The sequence below is a fragment of the Globicephala melas genome, chromosome 15, assembly GCF_963455315.2.
Source record: "Globicephala melas chromosome 15, mGloMel1.2, whole genome shotgun sequence".
Taxonomy (NCBI): Eukaryota; Metazoa; Chordata; class Mammalia; order Artiodactyla; family Delphinidae; genus Globicephala; species Globicephala melas.
The window spans coordinates 10,150,065-10,169,509 of NC_083328.1; the positions used below are offsets into that span (position 1 = coordinate 10,150,065).

The following is a 19,445-nucleotide window of genomic DNA, read 5'->3' on the forward strand; positions in this document are numbered from 1 at the left end:
CACCCCTCACCCTCCAGTCCCTCCTTTAATGTGAACTGGGGGACCCCAGGAACTCACAACTGCTCCAGAAATACCTGCTCTGTGAGTAGCCCATGCACAGGAGTGTCTCATGGCCCTCTATACCCCAAGGTAGTCCATGTGGACAGACCCTCCACCCACCCCTGCCACCTGGCTTCTGTACCTATATAGGCTCAGCATAACACCCTCTTTAGACCTGGTCTTTCATGAACAGCTATGGCCCAAGGTTTCCAGCTATGATCCAGAATAATAATCTGAGAAAATAAGGAAGTGGGCACAGATGGATCTCTAAATGTTCCTGGTAAACTTACTATTTTCTTTTTTGGTCCCTTCATCAGTTAAGGAGCTTATGAGGGGTCCTGGTTTCCCAAACACGGTCTCAAACACCCTGCACATAACTTTCTGCCTGACCACATGGAATGGGCTTCCTGGGGGAACCAAGCTATTGAGATCCTGCTTATCTTGGGGGCCAGCTCCTCCAGGAAGCTCTTCTGACCACACAATTCTAACCCCTTCTGGGGGCTCTCAGGGATTTCCTCCACGGGTCACCCCTGGTTCTCTGAACAGTCTCTTTCCTCCTCACAGATCATGTATCTCAGAAGCACGGGAACGGTCACACAGCCCAGACCACTCCTGAATCCCACAACGCCTGGCCTGTGGTTGGTGCTCAGAGACCAGGAAGTCTCTCCAGCATCCTCACACTCCTGTGCACATGGACAAGGTAGATCTCCTGCCCTCCGAGGGCTGGACGCAGACGCTCGCCGGCATGCGAGCTGACGGGAGGGTGGCGTCCCGGCTCTTAGGCTGGGTATGTGTGTTTCCCTGAGCTGTAGTCCCTGCAAACATCCCCACCACCCCTGGCCCCGGGATCAGAGGTGGCCTCCTCAAGGCAGGAAAGACAAAGCATAAACAAGCTTTAGAATGTGCCAAACTTGCATTTGAATTAAGCAGCAGAACTGGTTTAGCAGTCAAGGGCAGTCACCAAGTATGAGAAGCTGTCACTTACCAAGCTGACTCACGGGACCCAGGAAGGGTCTGCAAGAAAACCAATACTGTTACCTGACATGAACACACAAGACGGACAGATTAAACATCTGAATAACCAACTTCTAAACATAACGGGACAGAATTAACTAACCGAAATTAAGTCAGTGTATCAGCTGTTAGGAGGGGGTAGAGCCTATCACCTGTTGATAAGGAATGAAATCCCCGCTTTGTTCTCCAAAATCCACTTCAGGGTTGCAAGGTCATAGTTCTCAGGGTGTTGAAAGGGGACCCCTTCTGGGAGCCCCTGCACCACTACGGCTGCCTGGTCCCTCAGCATCTTCTCGTAAGGAACAGGCACCATCGCTGTCGTCCCCAAGGCTTTGCCTAGAAGAAGCAGCAGGATGTCTTTAAATAATATGAGCATAAATCCCTGATAGTCAGTTTCACTTAGTGTCATAAACACAGGTGGTGATATTTGGTTCTGAAATTTATTAAAAGCTTAAAGTGTCCTATGCCTCTATATCTCAAGTTAATAAAATTTCCGACCAAAAGGCCAAAAGAAAAAGTATAAAATGTTTTCCTTTAAATCTTCACATAAGAGAATATAATAGGTTGCATAATCTATAAAAATATTGAATCACAGGGGCTTCCCTGGTGGCGCAGTGGTTAAGAATCCGCCTGCCAATGCAGGGACATGGGTTTGAGCCCTGGTCCGGGAAGATCCCACATGCTGCGGAGCAACTAAGCCCGTGAGCCACAACTACTGAGCCCGTGTGCCACAACTACTGAAGCCCGCGTGCCTAGAGCCCGTGCTCCGCAACAAGAGAAGCCACCACAATAAGAAGCCCGTGCACCGCAACGAAGAGTAGCCCCTGCTCGCCATAACTAGAGAAAGCCAGCGCGCAGCAATGAAGACCCAACACAGCCAAAAATAAATAAATAAAATAAATGTATTTAAAAAAATATTGAATTACTATGTTGTACACCTGAAACTAATATAATATTGTAAGTCAACTATATTTCAATAAGTAAATTAATTAACTAAAAATAATCTATTTCCAAAAGAAAGAAAATAATAGGTCTTTTTCTCCATTCTCTTGGAGGTTGCACAATTCAGGGTGCTCACCCTGGTGCACCCAGGGCTGCAGGGAACAGCCTGAGGTTACTCAGGCTGCAGCCAAAGAGGATGAGAGCCCTGCCCAAAGCTTAGCTGTCCCTGTGTCACACTGTACAGATTGGGCCAACTTGCCTGTAGAAAGCTGAGTCCACCTGGGGATATGTCGGTGTCTCTGCACTGGCTGACCAGCCCCGAGGTGCTGGAGCTCCATTTCTCATATGGAAGTGTAGCCTGAGACCCTAAGATCCCCTGTGCTGGAGGAGTCCCACAAATCCAAATGGTCACAGGGACCTGCAGGTCACACAGATGTTTGCAGCTGTCTAGGAATGATGACCCAGGCCCTAAGATGCTAAGGTGCTTCTATCACAAGTACAACACCTGCAGACTTCCTTGTTATCTAGCTTTTTTAAGCACTGTGTAGGTATTAAAAAAAAAAAATCCCTGTCTCCATGCCTGTGGGAAGATGTGGGTAGGTGGGGAGACCAATGAGGATGAGGCTGGTGCGTGAACCAACCATGAACATCTAATAACTGCATGGCCATGGGGAGGGGGCTCTGCAAAGACTGAAGGCTGATGAATTCAGAGGTTCCAATGGACCAGAAGAGACCAAGTGGTCTTCCTTAAGAAGACTTGATCTGGTACTTTACTGGCTCTTCCCTTGATGTGAATGTGGATTTTTCCAATGTTAGAGACGGTCTAAATAGTCACGCTGATAAAATGATTTCTAAAACCATCTTCTGTAGTGAACTATTCAGAGAATTAATGCTTAAAGTGAGCTTTACCGTAACAAAAGCAGAAATAGTCCTCGACGGCTTTTCTGAGTATTTCCGTTTCTCCTGAATCAATCTGCATCCCGTTGGCAGGGCCTGGGGGTTTCACCTCCTGCAGCCCTTCGGCAATGCCTGTAAACGAGTGATCAGTACAAAGTCAGTATCCAAGTATCTGTACTGTGCGTTTTCTTAACGTCCATGCTTCTGGTACTGAAAGGAAAAAGGAATAGACATAAAACAAGATCTTTTTTTTTAAAATAAATTTATTTATTTATTTTTGGCTGCGTTGGGTCTTTGTTGCTGCGCGCGGGCTTTCTCTAGTTGCAGCGAACAGGGGCTACTGTTCGTTGCAGTGCGCGGGCTTCTCACTGTGGTGGCTTCTCTTGTTGCGGAGCACAGGCTCTAGGCGCGTGGGCTCAGTAGTTGTGGCGTGCAGACTCAGTAGTTGTGGCTCACGGGCTCCAGAGCGCAGGCTCAGCAGCTGTGGCGCACAGGCCCAGCTGCTCTGGGACATGTGGGATCTTCCCGGACCAGGGCTTGAACCCGTGTCCCCTGCATTGGCAGGCGGATTCTTAACCACTGCGCTACCAGGGAAGTCCAAAACAAGACCTTTTAATTAAAAAAAAAAAAATACACAACAAAGAACAGGCTATTTCTGATGAACAGGATAAAATAACATAGTGATCACCTGTGAAATGAATCTACTGATAAACAATAAATAATTCAACATATAAGGAAATATTAGTAGTTCAGAGGAAATGGTAACAGAAAATTGTTTGCTGGGAATTCCCTGCCGGTCCAGTGGTTAGGACTCTGCGCTTCCACTGCAGAGGACTCGGGTTCCATCCCTGGTTGGAGAACCAAGATCCCGAAGGCCAAGTAGGGAAGCCAAAAAAAAAAAAAAGAAAAAAGAAAATTATTTGCTATCCAGTCTGCAAGTGACAGTCACTGTGTAGGAAGACCCTCAGCACTGGGCAGGTTCGGGAACAGCCCCCCTGTCAGCTGCTACTGCAAAAGTTTTGAAACTGTTTGTTTTCATCAGGGTTAGTCAGGACACAGAAACCACACATTAATTTGAACAGGGAAAGTTTAATAAAAGAATCATTAGTGGGACTTCTCTGGTGGTCCCAAGGTTAAGACTCTGTGCTCCCAATGTGAGGGGCCCGGGTTCGATCCCTGGTGAGGGACCTAGATCCCACGAGCCATAACTAAGAGCCTGCATGCTACAACTAAGACTTGGTGCAGCCAAAAAAAAAGAACCAAAACAGAATCGTAGTAACAAGGATGAACTGCTAAGGGGTAATGAGAACTCTAAACAACACAAAGTAACAGGCAGCAGGAGCATCGACCACCACAAGGGCTGAGGGAGAAACTAATCCTGGAAGAGAGTCCCCCCGAGGCTGAGGTCCAGGCCTCTCTGGGGAGGAGGCAGAGTCTGCAGGGGTGCCATAAACTGGGGCTGGCAAGCAGGGACCCGTCCTCTAGAGGTGCTAGTGGAAACCACTGGCAAGTGGCCCCCGGGGTGCCGCCAGATTCGCTGTTGCAGGGAAGCTGTTCCCTGGGGCGGTGGCAGAACTCTGGAAACCACCCATGGGGTGATGCCAGCAGAACTTTCTAGGAGGCCTCTCTCTCAGGCACTGGTGGAACTAACTCCCTGGGAAACTGCCGGTGGGTGTGGTGCCCCTGAGATTTCTCTGGGAAGCTTCCTTCTGGAACTTTCTGGGACTTCTGTGTGACTTGCTGGGCAGCTGGCCGGGATGCAGGGGAGCCAACTGGATGCTGTGTGCGGCAGGGGTGCCCCTGGGAATCCCAAGTGCAATTGGTCACCGTGTGCTACAGGTACAAGCAGGTGCGAGCCCACTGGAAACGGGAAGAGAAGTGTCTTCCTCCTCCAGGGACCTCCTGAAAAAGCCTCCAAGGTAGGTCCTAGGCCAGCTGCCAAGGGAGAAATGTTTACAGGGTCCAGTTCCAGTATCACAAGGCAGGACAAAGAAGGGTGGACTTGGAGTAGAGAGGCAGTAACTTGAAAACCGTCAAAGTGATTTCTTGGGCCAGAGAGGCTTGTACCATGGAGTTACATTCTAGGGTCAAATGTAAGGCAAAAATCATGCACAGACAGAATTATACTTGAAAACCCTCAGACATCCAGGAAGTACAGGATATATATAGTTCTGTGTAAACAATTCTGCAAAGCAATTCCTAGGCATGTTCACATATCAGAACCAATTAGGCTAAAAGAAGGAAGCAGGTGAAAACCTATGTGTGTTTGGTCATTCAAACAATTTTGGCCCACAGGTAAAATAAGAGGTAAAGAGAATAATTGACAGTACTGCCTGCAGGTTTAGTCCAGGGGTCAGTGAACTACAGCCTGGGGCCACATCCTGCCCGCGGCCTGTGTTTTGTATGACCTGTGAGCTAAGAATGGTTTTTCATATTTTGAAATGGTTAAATAAGTTCAAAAGGACTTACTTCATAACCTGAGAAAATAACACAAAATTCACATTTCAGTGCTGTAAATAAAGTTTTATTGACCAGGTGCATTCATCGCCATATCACCTGCTTCTACTTTCGTGCTACAAAAGCAAGGTGAGTGGCTGCAACAGAGGCTGTAATGACCCAGAGACTAAAACAGTTACTATCACTCCCATTACAGAGAAAGCTCGCCAGTCCCTGGTTTACTTTATATTGCTTTAATATTAAGCACCTATAACCCTAACCCAGGTTGATTCTAAATTCCTTCTGTTTTGAGGATTAAATTTGTGAATGCTTATACAGCAGGGAGTTGGTTCCTAACTTCAGAAGGCAGATAAATGTGTTTTTGATGCAATTCCATGGTAATTTTTCCTAACTTTCAAGACAACTTCTAGAGAAATAACCATCACACGTTCAAGAATGACACCCAGTATTACTGTTCCAGCGATGGCAGAGAAGTGTGTATTTGCCAGGAACAATGAACGATAAGCTCTGGACAAAATGAGAAGATAACTACTTGAAAGCACTGAAGAACAACCAGAAACAGGCGAAAGCAGGAAGGAATGCTATCCTCGAAAGAAGGGAAGCACACATATGGGATGAGATGCACATTGACCTGGCTTTTCCCCCATGGGAACTCCTGACTTCCTGTGGGACTCAGGAAGAAATAGAGCTTAACCAAAAAGCAGCCGTCTTAGTGAAACGAGGAAATCTATGTCACATATCAGGACTGCCATTGTGGTTAAACACTGAAAGGGAAATTCTGGAGAAAATGAGTCACAGAGGTAGGAGACCCAGTATCATCATAGCATCTTCCCTCAAATGCTTGCTTCATCTCCAAACTCTGCAAGCACAGGGTGAGGCTTTAAGGAAAAGCAACATCTGGAAGGTAAATTGCTGAGAAGAGATTTAAACAGCTGTGTGGTGCCAGAAAGACAGGGGTTGGTATTCAAGATCCACCAAGCTCGAGAAGCTTGTTTAACACCTTGTGAAACTAAGGGGCACATCTTAGGAGGAGGGGCCGCCTTCTGAGACCAAGAGGGATGCTCTAGGGCCAAGGGCAACTCTCATCCGCATGGGGACAGGGTGACCTGCCAGTAACTTAACTGCCTGCCAGAAGAAAATGCAATTTAACTTAGCAGGTTTTTACAACATATCACGCATAATACCCAGTATAAAATGAAAGATTAGTAGGAATGTGAAGAAGCAGGAAAATGTGACCCGTGACCAAGACAGAAAAAAAAAATCTATAGACGCAGAACCAGAAATGACCCAGATGTTGAAATTACCAGATAAGGACTAAAACAACTGCTATAAACACATGAAAGACTTTTTATAGGGGTGGTGAACACAACAAATTAATATAAGGGAAATTGCAACAGAGAAATGAAAATGTTAACCACAGAAGGAAGAAAGAAAATGCAATTTTAGAAATGGAAAATAATCAGAAATGAAAATTTCACCGGATGGACTTAACAGCACCCTGGATACGGCTGAAGGAAGAATCAGTGCCCTCAAAGAAATGCCAATAGAAACTATCCAATCTGAAACTTGAATACAAAAAGAAAAAGTGGGGGGGAAAGGAACAGAGCCTTAACGACTTGTGAGACAATAAATAGCAAATTTCTGGACTTCCCTGGTGATGCAGTGGTTAAGAATCCACCTGCCAGACTTCCCTGATGGCACAGTGGTTAAGAATCCGCCTGCCAATGCAGGGGACACGGGTTAAAACCCTAGTCCTGGAAGATCCCACATGCCGTGGAGCAACTAAGCCCGTGCGCCACAACTACTGAGCCTGTGCTCTAGAGCCCGTGAGCCACAACCACTGAAACCCGCGCACCCTAGAGCCCACGTGCTGCAACTACTGAAGCCTGCGCGCCTAGAGCCTGTGCTCCACGGCAAGAGAAGCCACCGCACCACAACTAGAGAAAGCCCGCGTGCAGCAACGAAGACCCAATGCAGCCAAAGATAATTAAAAAAATAAAAAAACATTAAATAGCAAATTTCCTTCTCTGTGTAAATTAAGAAGAGAATCAGAATAAATATTTGAAGAGGTATGAATGGCCAAAAATGTCCAACATTGATGAAGACGTCAACATGCAGATTCAGTAAGCTCCACAGACCAAGTAGGGTACAAACAAAGAAGGCTATAAATAGGCATTTCATGGACAAACTGCTGAAAACCAAAGATGAGACAGAGCTAGGGAAAAAGATACAGTAGCTTCAGGGGAACAAAAATAAGAATTCGAACCTGACTTTGTTATCTAAAACAGTGGCAACCAGGAGGAAATGGAATGAAACTTTGAAAGAGCTGGAGGAAGAGAATTCCCTGGCGGTCCAGTGGTTGGGACTCCATGCTTGCACTGCTTAAGGCCCAGGTTCAATCCCTAGTCGGGGAACTAAGATCCTGCAAGCCACGTGATGCGGCCAAAAGAGAAAAAAAAGGGCTGGAGGAAAGAAATTGTCAAGCCAGATTCTATATCGAGTAAAAGCAGTCTTCAAAAAACAATAAGGACCTACTGTATGGCACAGGGAACTATATTCAATATCTTGTAATAACCCATAATGGAAAAGAATCTCAAAAAGAATATATAAATATATGTATAACTGAATCATTTTGCCATACACCTGAAACTAACATAATGTTGTAAATCAACTATACTTCAAAAAAAAAAAAATCTTCAGAAACGAAAGCAAGGAGAATGATGTTGGCAAGATGGCAGACTAGGAAGCAATGGGCCTTCCTTCCTCCACAGATACACCAAATTAACAATATACGGACCAGAACACCTCTGTGAGAACTCTGCAGACCAGCCACTGGAAAACCAAGAAGAGATGTTAGCACAGGGGTAGGAAGGTTTGCAGCATTTGCTGTGCCTATTCATGCTTCTCACTCTACGTGGCATAGTGCAGAGCAGCTGCGAAGGAACCCCCAGACTGGGGCTCCTCCCTTGACGTGGAAACAAGAGTGGACTGTGTGTCCAACATTCTGGCTTGTCTGGGGGTTACTGGAGGAACTGATTTATATCTTGCCTGACTCAGAGCACTGACTTAACTCAGAGCTGCAGTTCTGTGGGAGACACCAGGGGGCGAAAGAGATTCAGAAAGGTTTGAGAGGTTCTAGAACAGCCAGCAGGGCCGATGGGTGGTCTTCCCCCTCACGGAGCCAGTAAGCAAAGACTGGGAGAGGTGGTTGTCTTTTCAAATGCCCAGGAAAAAATGCCAGGGGGGAAAAAAATTACAAGGCATACAGAGAAGCAGGGAAACAAGGCCCACTCAAAGGAACAAAATAAAGCTCCAGACACCAATTCTAAAGAAATGTAGATCTATGAACTACCTGACAAAGAATTTAAAATAAAGATGCTCAATGCACTAAGAGAGAGTATAGAAAGACAACTAAATGATACATGAACAAAAGGAGGGCACTGACAAAGAGGAGCTATAAAAATACCAAACGGCCCTCTGGGGCTGAAAAATCCGATAACTGAACTGAAAAATTCATTAGAGGTGTTTGAAGGCAGACTGAGTCCTGTTCCATGCTATAACGTGGATGAAACCTCAGGATGTTATGCCCGCCCAAAGTAAAATAATCCAGGCGTTAGTAGTGTAAGTACTCTGTGATTCCACTTAGACGAGGTATGTGAAATGGTCACACTCATAGAAACAAAGGAGAATGGTGGTTATCAGGGGCCAAGGTAGTGGGGGAAAGGGAATTGTTTATTTAGTGGATATAGAGCTTCAGGTTTGCAAGATGAAAGAGTTCTGGAGATCTGTTTCACAACAATGTGAATATACTCAACACTACTGAACTACCATACCCATAAATGTGGTTTAATGGTAAATTTTATGGTTTTTTTAAAACCACACACACACACACACACACACACACACACACACACACACACAAATGAAGGCAAGGTAAATACATTTTCTGATAAACAAAATCAGAGAGGGTTTCTTACTATTAGACCCACACTAAAGGAAATGCTAAAGAAAGTTCTTCAGGCTGAAGGGAAATAATTCCAGATGGAAATCCAGAGCTACAAGAAGGAAAAAAGGGTATTAGAAAGGGTACATATGTAGGTAAATATAAAAGATTATTTAAAAAAATTTTGGAAAGTGATTACTTAAAACAAACATCATAAGGCACTGCAGGATTTATAACATATTAGGGCTAGACAGAAGTAAACAGAATTATACTGTTTAAGGTTCTTACATTGTAGGTGTAGTAGAAAAATCGTAATTTTAGGTTCACTGTGACAAATTAGGAGGGCATATTATAATCCCAAGAATAACCAAAAAAAAAAAAAAACCTAAAAGAGCTAAAATGTCAATAGAGGAGATAAAATATAATACAAAAAAATTCTCGATCTAAAATAACACAGGGAGTTTCCCTGGTGGCACAGTGGTTAAGAATCCGCCTGCCAGTGCAGGGTACATGGGTTCGATCCCTGGTCCGGGAAGATCCCACATGCCACAGAGCAGCTAAGCCCATGTGCCACAACTACTGAGCCTGTGCTCTAGAGCCCACGAGCCACAGCTACTGAGTCCGCATGCCACAACTACTGAAGCCCACGTGCCTAGAGCCCGTGCTCCGCAACAAAAGAAGCCACCAGAATGAGAAGCCCGTGTACCACGATGAAGAGTAGCCCCCGCTGGCCACAACTAGAGAAAGCAGGCGTGCAGCAACGAGGACTCAATGCAGCCAAAATAAATAAATAAATAAAATAAATTTATTAAAAAAATAAATAAGAAATAAAATAACGCAGGAAAGTAGTCTCAAAGGAACAAAGAACATATGAGATGAACAGAAAAGAAACAGCAACATAGAAGGCTTAAACTAAACCATATAAATAATGACATGAAATGTAAATGGATGAAACAATCCAAGTAAGAGTCAGATTTTCAGACTGGTTTTTACAAAAAAGACCTAACTGCATGTTTACAAGAGACATAGTTTAAATATAAAGTACAGAGAGCTGAAAGTAAATGAATAGAAAAGGCTGTGCTATGCAAATATTAGTCATAAGAAAGCTGGTGAGGCTATATTAATACAAGACAAAGGAGACTTCAAGATCAGGAGGATAAAGGAAAGCAAGAGGAATATTTTGTGAGGAAAGCAAGGGTCAATGCACCAGGAAAACATTACAATCCTAAACTTATGTCTAATAACGTTCATATTCATATCTTCAACATGTGTGAAGCAAAATGGACTAACCAAAAGGAGGAACAGATAAGCAATATAGTTGGCTATTTTAACAACCCTCTATCCATGACGGCTAAAATAATAGGCGAAAGTTGGAAATGATACAGATGAACTGAATAACATTTAACAACTTGACCTGATTGGTCTGTTCACTGCAGAATCTAAATTCTTTTCAAGGGTACATGGACTAGTCACCAACATCAATGATGTGCTAAGTGATAAATTAGGTCTTGATAAACTCAAAAGGATTAAAATCATACAGAGTATGTTTTTGGACCACAATGGGATTTAACTAGAAATCAATAATCCCCAAATTTCCAAATATTAGGAAATTAAGCAACATGCTTCTCAGTAACCATGGGTCAAAAAGAAATTACTAGGGTTCTTAGAAAATACTTTGAACAAAATCGTAATAAAACACAACATATCAAAGTCTGAGGATTACAGCTAAAGCAGAACCTAAAGGAAAAATTATAACTTTAAATATTTTTTAAAAAACTCAATGACCTAAGCTACCAAATCAAGAAGCTAGTAAAGAAAAGCAATTAAATTCAATTAAATAAGGAAATAATAAAGAGCAGAAATAAATGACAAAGAAAACAAAGAAACAATAGACAAAATCACAAAGCCAAAAGTTGCCTCATTGGAAATTTAATTAAAAGAGATGAATGCCTTACAAGATTTATCAAGGAAAACAGAGAGAAAACACATTCAGAGAAATATGAATAACTTTATATATGAAAAATTAGCATGCACTGTGAAAATTTTTTAAAAATCTGTGATTCAATTTCAACGATTAGAAATCCAGTTGGCAGTTGACACTGATCTGAACATACCTTTCTTGTTCATCAATTACATACTCACCATCTTATTTAAAGATTGCTTCAGTTTTTTAATCTTCTTGATAGTAGAGACCCTAAGTTTGGTCTTAAAAGTCAATCTGAATCAATCATCCTCTCTCCTGTATATATATATATGTATGATCTTTCATAGATATAGGTTTGTTTTGTAGTAAAATGGTATACACTTGGCCCTTGAACAACATGAGGGTTAGGGGTACTGGTGAAAATCTGTGTATAATTTAGTGTCGGCCTTCAGTATCCACGTTTCCTCCGTATCCACGGTTCCTCATTTGTGGATTCAACTAACCACAGATGTTGTAGTACTGTAGTATTTACTATGGAAAAAATTCCAAATATATATGGACCTGTGCAATTCAAACCCATGTTGTTCAAGGGTCAACTGTATACATATATAGAGAGGATATATATAGAGTGCCAGACAATTTAAAACTCTGAGAGGACTTCCTATGCAGAAAACTCTATGACATAATTCAGAGCAGGTATACGTCCTTTGCCAACCCTTGGAGACATCTATATATCTATACCCATATCCCCCTACACACACACACACACACACACACACACACACACACGATAAACTTTTTTTTTTTTCCTTTCTTGGTTCCAGGGAATACAAAATTGCTAATTCAATACCTGGCAGATGACCTACAGTGGTAGAGATAATCATTATACAGCATGTAGGTTTTAACACACTAGACTAGTTTAGCTCACAGATGACCACATATGCTCACTAATGCTCCTTGTAACACATATTGACACATTGAAGGCTCCGAAAGTCCCACATTAAAAAAAAAAAAAAAAAAAGACAAAGGAGTATAATGGCTATTAGCTGAAAGAAAAACCGAATAGGCCTTGAAGGAGTTTCTCCCTTTCCTTTGGGAAGGAGTAAAATAAGAGTATTTTTGTTCCATTTGGTTTTATTTTAGGAATGAAAGACAGTTTCCTCTATGTTCTTCAAATGTATTCTACAAAACCAGGGCCCTGCTGAGGATACAGTGTAAAATACATTGACCATGTTTCTTGGACTCAGTGTTTTGCTAAGTCAAAGGGATGTGTCAGAACCATTTTTAGGATAATGCTTATGACATCTTAGAAGAAAATAATACATAAGTCTTGCCTGCCAAAATTCTAAGATTTATGAATACAAAGGATAAAATTGTTAACACCTACAGTATTTTGCAAAATCCTTCTGCAAATCCGTTCTGGCATTGATAAAAGCACGTCCTTTCTCTGTTCCAACGACAAACACGTCTGTTTCATACATTGCAATGCAGGCCACTTCTGCCTTGGACTTGGCCAGTTCTTTACACTGAAATGGAAAAAAAAGAATAAAATGTTATCTGCAAGGGCAGATCTGGATTTTTGTGGGGCCTGTGAGGTCTGCCTTAAGAAAAAAAGTACAAAATTAGGTACAAAACAAATATTTCTTTAGAATGAGAAAAACCACCAAGAAAAAACAAAACAAATTTTATCAAGCAAATACCATTAACATCATAAAACCGCGAGAAGAATATTTTTATTCAGCACCTGTGATGATGTTTGTAATTTATAATAAGAAATGTATATATTTGGTTATCTTCCACTGTTTCTGGCACAAAGCTCCTAAAACCCTTGGAATTTTCTAAGAGCGAGATAAAGGTGTCTTTTGCTTTGTTAATGAGGTGACTTTGGGACCAGCCTAAGGATGGGGGCTGGCTGCTGGGAAAACCAACCACGTGATTAGAAGGTGGGAACTTTCAGTCCCACCCCCCCGACCTCTGGGGAGGGGAGACGGACTGTAGATTGAATCAATGGCCAGTGGTTTAATCCATCATCCCTAGGTAATGAAGGAAAAGACAAAAGGATTGATGAACAAGTGGAGATTTAGGGAGAGTGGTGCACCTGGAGAGGGCATGGAAGCTCTGTTCCCCTTTCCCCACACCTTGCCTTGTGCATCTCTCCCATCTTTCTGTCCTTGAGTTATATAGATCCTTTTATAACAGTCTAGTAAATCAAATGCTTCTCTGAGTTCTGTGAGCAGCTCTAGCAAATTAATCGAACCCGAGGAGGGGCATGTGGGACCCTCCAATCTATAGCGGGTTGGTCAGAAGCACAGGTGAGGATGCGGGCTTGCCAATGGCATCTGAAGTTGGGGGAGGGGTAGGGAAGACAGTCTTGTAGGACTGAGCCCTTAACCTGTGGAATCTGACGCTCTCTCTAGGTAAATAGTGTCAGGATTGAGGTGAATGGTAGGACACCCAGCTGGTGTCTAAGAATTGCTTGTTAGTGTGGGGAAAACACCCATGTTGGAACCGAGTGCAGAATCTTGACCGCCTGACACCTGACACGCCTGTCTCATATGCCTTTTTCCCCTACATCTTTGGCTGCAGACTCTTTGCCTCTTCCTGTGACAAAAATTTCATAATATCATTTTCTATGGAGAGAATAGAGATAATTTAATGTTTCCTCCAACGTGATTGATTACCTTTTTATTATTGATGATAAGGATAAATGAAACATGAAAATTCATACCACAGACACACTTGCTGTTCTTCGTGGTGCTACAGACAAGAATTCTGATAAATTCTACTTTATGTAGTTCCTTTCAACAATTTAAAAGAATGTTTGGTGTATTTATAACTGAATACGCTACGTTACTGAGTATCTTCCTGACCAGAGGGAACTTCTGTTTTGACAACGCATCGATGAAAAACAAATCCTCTGTTGACAATTACACCCATTTAATGACTGGAAGAATTTTCCACAGACTAGCTGCTGGCTCTGTACATTTAAAACCTTGTTTCCCCTCTACTACCCACATACTTTTGGAGTTGGGAACATGTTCACACCACAATATGACCTCGGGTCTTGTCCCTTGATGTCGAGTTACCGGAAGAGTTGACAGTCAACCATCGGATTATTCCTGGAAACCGTTCCTATACCAGGACATCTAGCAATAATTTACCCAGACACAGAAATAACATCAAGCCACGTAATACTTACCACTAAACTAAAACTAAATGTAATCTCCAACCCAGCTTCCCCTTCTTGAGACTCCCAAAATGCCCATCTCCACTCAAACATCACCTGACACAGTGGCTTATGGGGGGCAGAATAATGGCCCCTAAAGATGTCTACGTCCTAATCCCCAGAGCCTGTTATGTTACCTTACAGGCAAAAGGGACTTTGCAGATGTGATTACAGTTAGGATCTTGAGATGAGATTGTCTTTTTTTTTTTTTAATTAAAGGTTTTCAAAATTTAATTAATTTATTTATTTTTGGCTGCCTTGGGTCTTCGTTGCTGTGTGCAGGCTTCTCATTGCAGTGGCTTCTCTTGTTGCAGAACATGGGCTCTAGGCACGCAGACTTCAGTAGTTGTGGCCCACGGGCTTAGTTGCTCTGCGGCATGTGGGATCTTCCTGGACCAGGGCTCGAACCCGTGTCCCCTGCATCGGCAGGCGCATTCTTAACCACTGCACCACCAGGGAAGCCCGAGATGAGATAATCTTGATTATCTGGGTGGGGCCACAGGGGTCCCCTAATGAAACCACAAGGATCCTAGTATAAAAAGAAGGAGGCAGAAGGGGATGACAAGGGAATCCAAGGGCACATTGGTGCCCTTGCTGGAAGGAACCACAGGTCAAGGAATTCCAGCCCGAGGAGCTGGGAAGGGCAAGGCACAGTTTCTCCCTGGGAGCCTCCAGAAGGAGCACAGCCTGTTGACACCTTGATTTTAGCTCTGTAAAACCCACTTTCTGCCTTCTGAACTCCAGAACCGTCGTCAGATAAATGTGTGGCGTTTAAAGCCTCTAAGTTTGTGTAATTTGTTATAGGAGCAAGAGGAAGTTAACACAGGGCTGTGACAGAAAGAGGAAGGCAGAACAGGAGACAGCAACCTTAACTGATGTGGTGAAAAGATCTCACTTCAGCAAATTTTACAAAAACATATGTGCATGTGTTGCTAGGATCCCCCAAGGCCATGGAAGTGGCCAGTGCAAGGCAGGTGCCCAGAAGCTTTTAAGTTCCATTAACTTCATGGCAAATCTATCTCTGTGTCAAATGAACCAAAAATTCAGCTCTTTATCTAAAGTATAGAATCTGGTGTTAGGTGAAGTTATCAATCTTTAGTCTTACTTAGGTCATCATTGGTAGAAAATATCTTTTTAAAAGCATTTTTTTCTCATTATGATATATGCTGTTACAAAAATTTTAGCAGATACAGAAAAGTACACAGAAAAAGAAATCACCTCTAATTCCATTACCTAAAATTACCCACTATTCACATTTTAAAATATGCACACACAATTTTTAAAAACAAAATTAGAAACATTCTACTGTATATAGGTTGGCATCCTGCTTTATTCACTTTTCATTATTTCTGAGCATTTATAATCCTGAAAAACATGATTTTTGAATGAATATATAATATTCTATCCTATGTATATGCCATAGGTTAACCATTACATTACTGAAGTTATTTTCCTGTTACAAATGACACTACAATAAACATCTGAGTTGTATGTCAATTATACCTCAAAAAAAAAATTCCGAGGATGTAAACATTTCCGTACACGTTTATTTCCATGGGCTGGAATCATGTCAGTGGCACACCTGACTCAAAGGGTATAAATTCTTTTATACCATCGTGCCACCCTGACCCAGTGATCCAGGTGAGCCTCACCAGTGACGCGTTGGTGCCACGCACCCCTGATGCGATGTGATGAGAAGATGAGGCATCTCACCTCTCCGGTCTTCTTTCCAAAACTCCATAACCCTGGTCTAAACAGGAGGGCTACATCAGAGAAACCCAAACGGAAGGAGATTCGATAAAATACCTGACCGGAACTCTGCAGAACTGTCAAAGTCATCAAAAATAAGAGGAGGGCTTCCCTGGTGGTGCAGTAGTTGAGAGTCCGCCTGCCGATGCAGGGGACACGGGTTCGTGCCCCTGTCCGGGAGGATCCTGCATGCCGCGGAGCGGCTGGGCCCGTGAGCCATGGCCGCTGAGCCTGCGCGTCCGGAGCCTGTGCTCCGCAACAGGAGAGACCACAACAGTGAGAGGCCCGCGTACCGCAAAAAAAAAAAAAAAGAGATTGAGAAACTGTCGCAGATCAGCGGAGCCTAACGGGACAGGATGATTAAATGCCATGTGGGATCACAGGGTGGAGCCTGGAGCAGAAAAAGGACATCAGTGGAAAAGCTGATGAAATTCGAGTGAAGTCTGGAGTTGGTTAATAGTGATGTACGGTATTGATCTATTAGTTTTGGCAAATGTACCATAGTTACATATAACGTACCACAGTTATGTAAGTTATGGGTGAGGAGTATGTGGGGGCTCTCTGTATGATCTTTACAGCTTTTATTTATTTATGTTTTGGGCCAGGCCACGTGGCTTGTGGGATCTTATTTCCCCAACCAGGGATCGAACCCTGGCCCCCTGCAGTGAAAGCACAGAGTCCTAACCACTGGACCACCAGGGAAGTCTCCAGCTTTTCTGTAAATAGTAAAAGTATTCCTAAGTACGATAACATTTTATTAAAACACACACACACACACCTCGGTTTCTGAAAGCTTGAGGAAGGGGTGAGTGAGAATAACTGTTTAATGAGGGCAGAGTTTCAGTTTAAGAAGATGAAAAAGTTCTGGAGATGGGCAGTGGTGAGGGTCACACAACAGTGTGAATGTACTTAATGCCACTGAACTGTACACTTAAAAATGGTGAAGATGGTAAATTTTACGTCGTGTATATATATATATAATATATATATATATTATATATATATACACATATCCTACCACACACACAAAACTTGATTTTCTCAAGAAAATGTCATAGCTCCCATCCAATCCATCGGTAAGTCCTAGCAACTCTACCTTCATCAGATCTTTGTGGTCCCATCGCTTCTTATCTCCGCCACTCCCACCCTAGTCCAGGCCACCAAAACCTCCCACATGAACCATGGCCTGCAAACTGGTCTCCCTGCTTCCACTCGTGTTCCACAGTCATCGACTGTTGACACAAACACCCCCCGCCACTGCCATCACTCCTTTGCTCAAAACCTTCCAATGCCTTCCCACTACCTGAGGGAAACAGTCCCAGTCTTGATATGATCTGGTCACTAGCTGCCTCTTTTTTTTTTGGCTGCACCGTGTGACATGCGGGAATCTTAGTTACCCCGACCAGGGACTGAGCCCGTGACCCCTGGCATTGGGAGCACAGCGTCTTAACCAGTGGACTGCCAGGGAAGTAGCAGCCTCTTGTACTTGACCTCTGACCACATCTTCTTTCCTCGCTCTGCTCCAGTGTTACTGGACTTCTTGGTACTCCTTGAAAACACCAAACTTGTTCCTGCCAAGGGGCCTTTGCACAAGCTGTTCTTGGTGCTTTGAACACTCTGCCCCCAGATACTGGTCTGACTCACTTCCTCACTTCATCTAGGTCTTTGCATAAAGGGCAGCTGCCCAGAGAACTTCTCCCAGACCACCCCCCTTAACCATCTGTTCTCTCCCCTAAACCTCTGTTTTCTGACCCTTGTTTTATTAATTATTTAAAAAAATATATTTATTTATTTACTTGGCTGTGCAGGTCTTAGTTGCGGCATGTGGGATCTTTAGTTGCGGCATGTGTGTGGGATCTAGTTCCCCGAGCAGGGATCGAACCCAGGCCCCCTGCATTGGGAGTACAGAGTCTTAGCCACTGGACCACAAGGGAAGTCCCCCTGACCCTCATTTTAAAATAATATTATATTTACTGATACACACACACAGACTTTGTTTATTGTCTGTCTCCCCAAGTAGAACATGAAATCTATGTGAGGGGGACCTTATCTGTCTTCTCAAGTCTTCTGGCCCCAGCACCTAGAAGACCTTGACATATAGGAGCTGCTTCATGAATATTTATCAAAAGAAGGAATGTGGTCAGTTCTGGGGTAAGATATTTCTAGTTCTCTTCAAATAGGTCTGATGCTTTTAAAAAAATTCATTCCAGGGTTGTTGTTTTTTTTTTAACATTTTTATTTACCCTCAGATAATCTAGGATAATCTCCCATCTCAAGATCCTTAGCTTAGTCACATCTGTAAACTTTCTTTTGCCAAATAAGGTAACGTTCACAGGCTCTGGGGATGAGGACAGGACATCTTTGGGGGCCGTTATTCAGTTTACCCTAAGTTGCTTTAAAATTTTCTCTTTATAGTTGGTTTTCTACAGTTTAAATATGATGGGTCTAGGTATGCGTGTGTGTATGTGAGTGAGTTACCTGTGTGTTTGGTATTTTGCCAATGGACCCAATAGTGTTCTTTATAGAAAACGTAAATCTCTCTCTAGATTTTTTTCTGGTCCAGGATCCAGTCCAGGGTCGCACTTTGTATTGGCTGTCCTGTCTCACCAGTCTCCTTCCATCTGGAACAGACAGATCTCCATCTTTGTCTTTCGTGAGACTGACATTCATGGAAGTGCAGCCCAGTTACTCTGTAGGATGTCCGTAAATGTGGGTTTGTCCTATGCTTCCTCCTTGGAGGCAGGAATGCCAGGACGCGGCACTGCCCCTCCTCAGTTCCTCCCACCAGGCAGCTCGGGAGGTCCCTCCGTCCCATTACTGCTGATGTTCCCCTTGGTCACTTGATTAAGGGGGTGGCTGTCAGGTTTCTCTACTTTTATAAAGTTACTGATGTTCCGTTTTTTAATCAATATGTTGTGATCAGATGCTTTGAGGTTACGTAAATCTCCCCTCAAATTTTCACCCACAAGGTAAGTTTTACACTTTGGATGTAAATAGATGCATATCGATGGATTATTAATTTTTTAAAAAATTTATTTTATTTATTTATTTTTGGCTGCGTTGGGTCTTCGTTGCGGTGAGCGGGGGCTACTCTTCACTGTGGTGTGCGGGCTTCTCATTGTTGTGGCTTCTCTTGTTGCGGAGCATAGGCTCTAGGCGCACGGGCTTCAGTAGTTGTGGCACGCGGGCTCAGTAGCTGTGGCGCACGGGCTTAGTTGCTCCGTGGCGTGTGGGATCCTCCTGCACCAGGGCTT

The 19,445-nt window shown here is 43.3% G+C and overlaps 1 protein-coding gene across 1 annotated transcript in view; it reads right to left on the reverse strand.

Annotated features, from left to right (window-relative positions):
* Positions 1-19,445, reverse strand: part of LOC115861287 (general transcription factor II-I repeat domain-containing protein 2) — a 52,874-nt gene that overhangs the window by 24,476 nt on the left and 8,953 nt on the right. Inside the window, exons 3-6 of the mRNA XM_060284851.1 lie at positions 12,604-12,742; positions 2,905-3,024; positions 1,206-1,389; positions 1,025-1,053 (exon numbers count right to left, since the gene is read on the reverse strand). Coding sequence (XP_060140834.1) covers positions 1,025-1,053; positions 1,206-1,389; positions 2,905-3,024; positions 12,604-12,742 — 472 coding nt within the window. The remainder of the gene's footprint in view (positions 1-1,024; positions 1,054-1,205; positions 1,390-2,904; positions 3,025-12,603; positions 12,743-19,445) is intronic.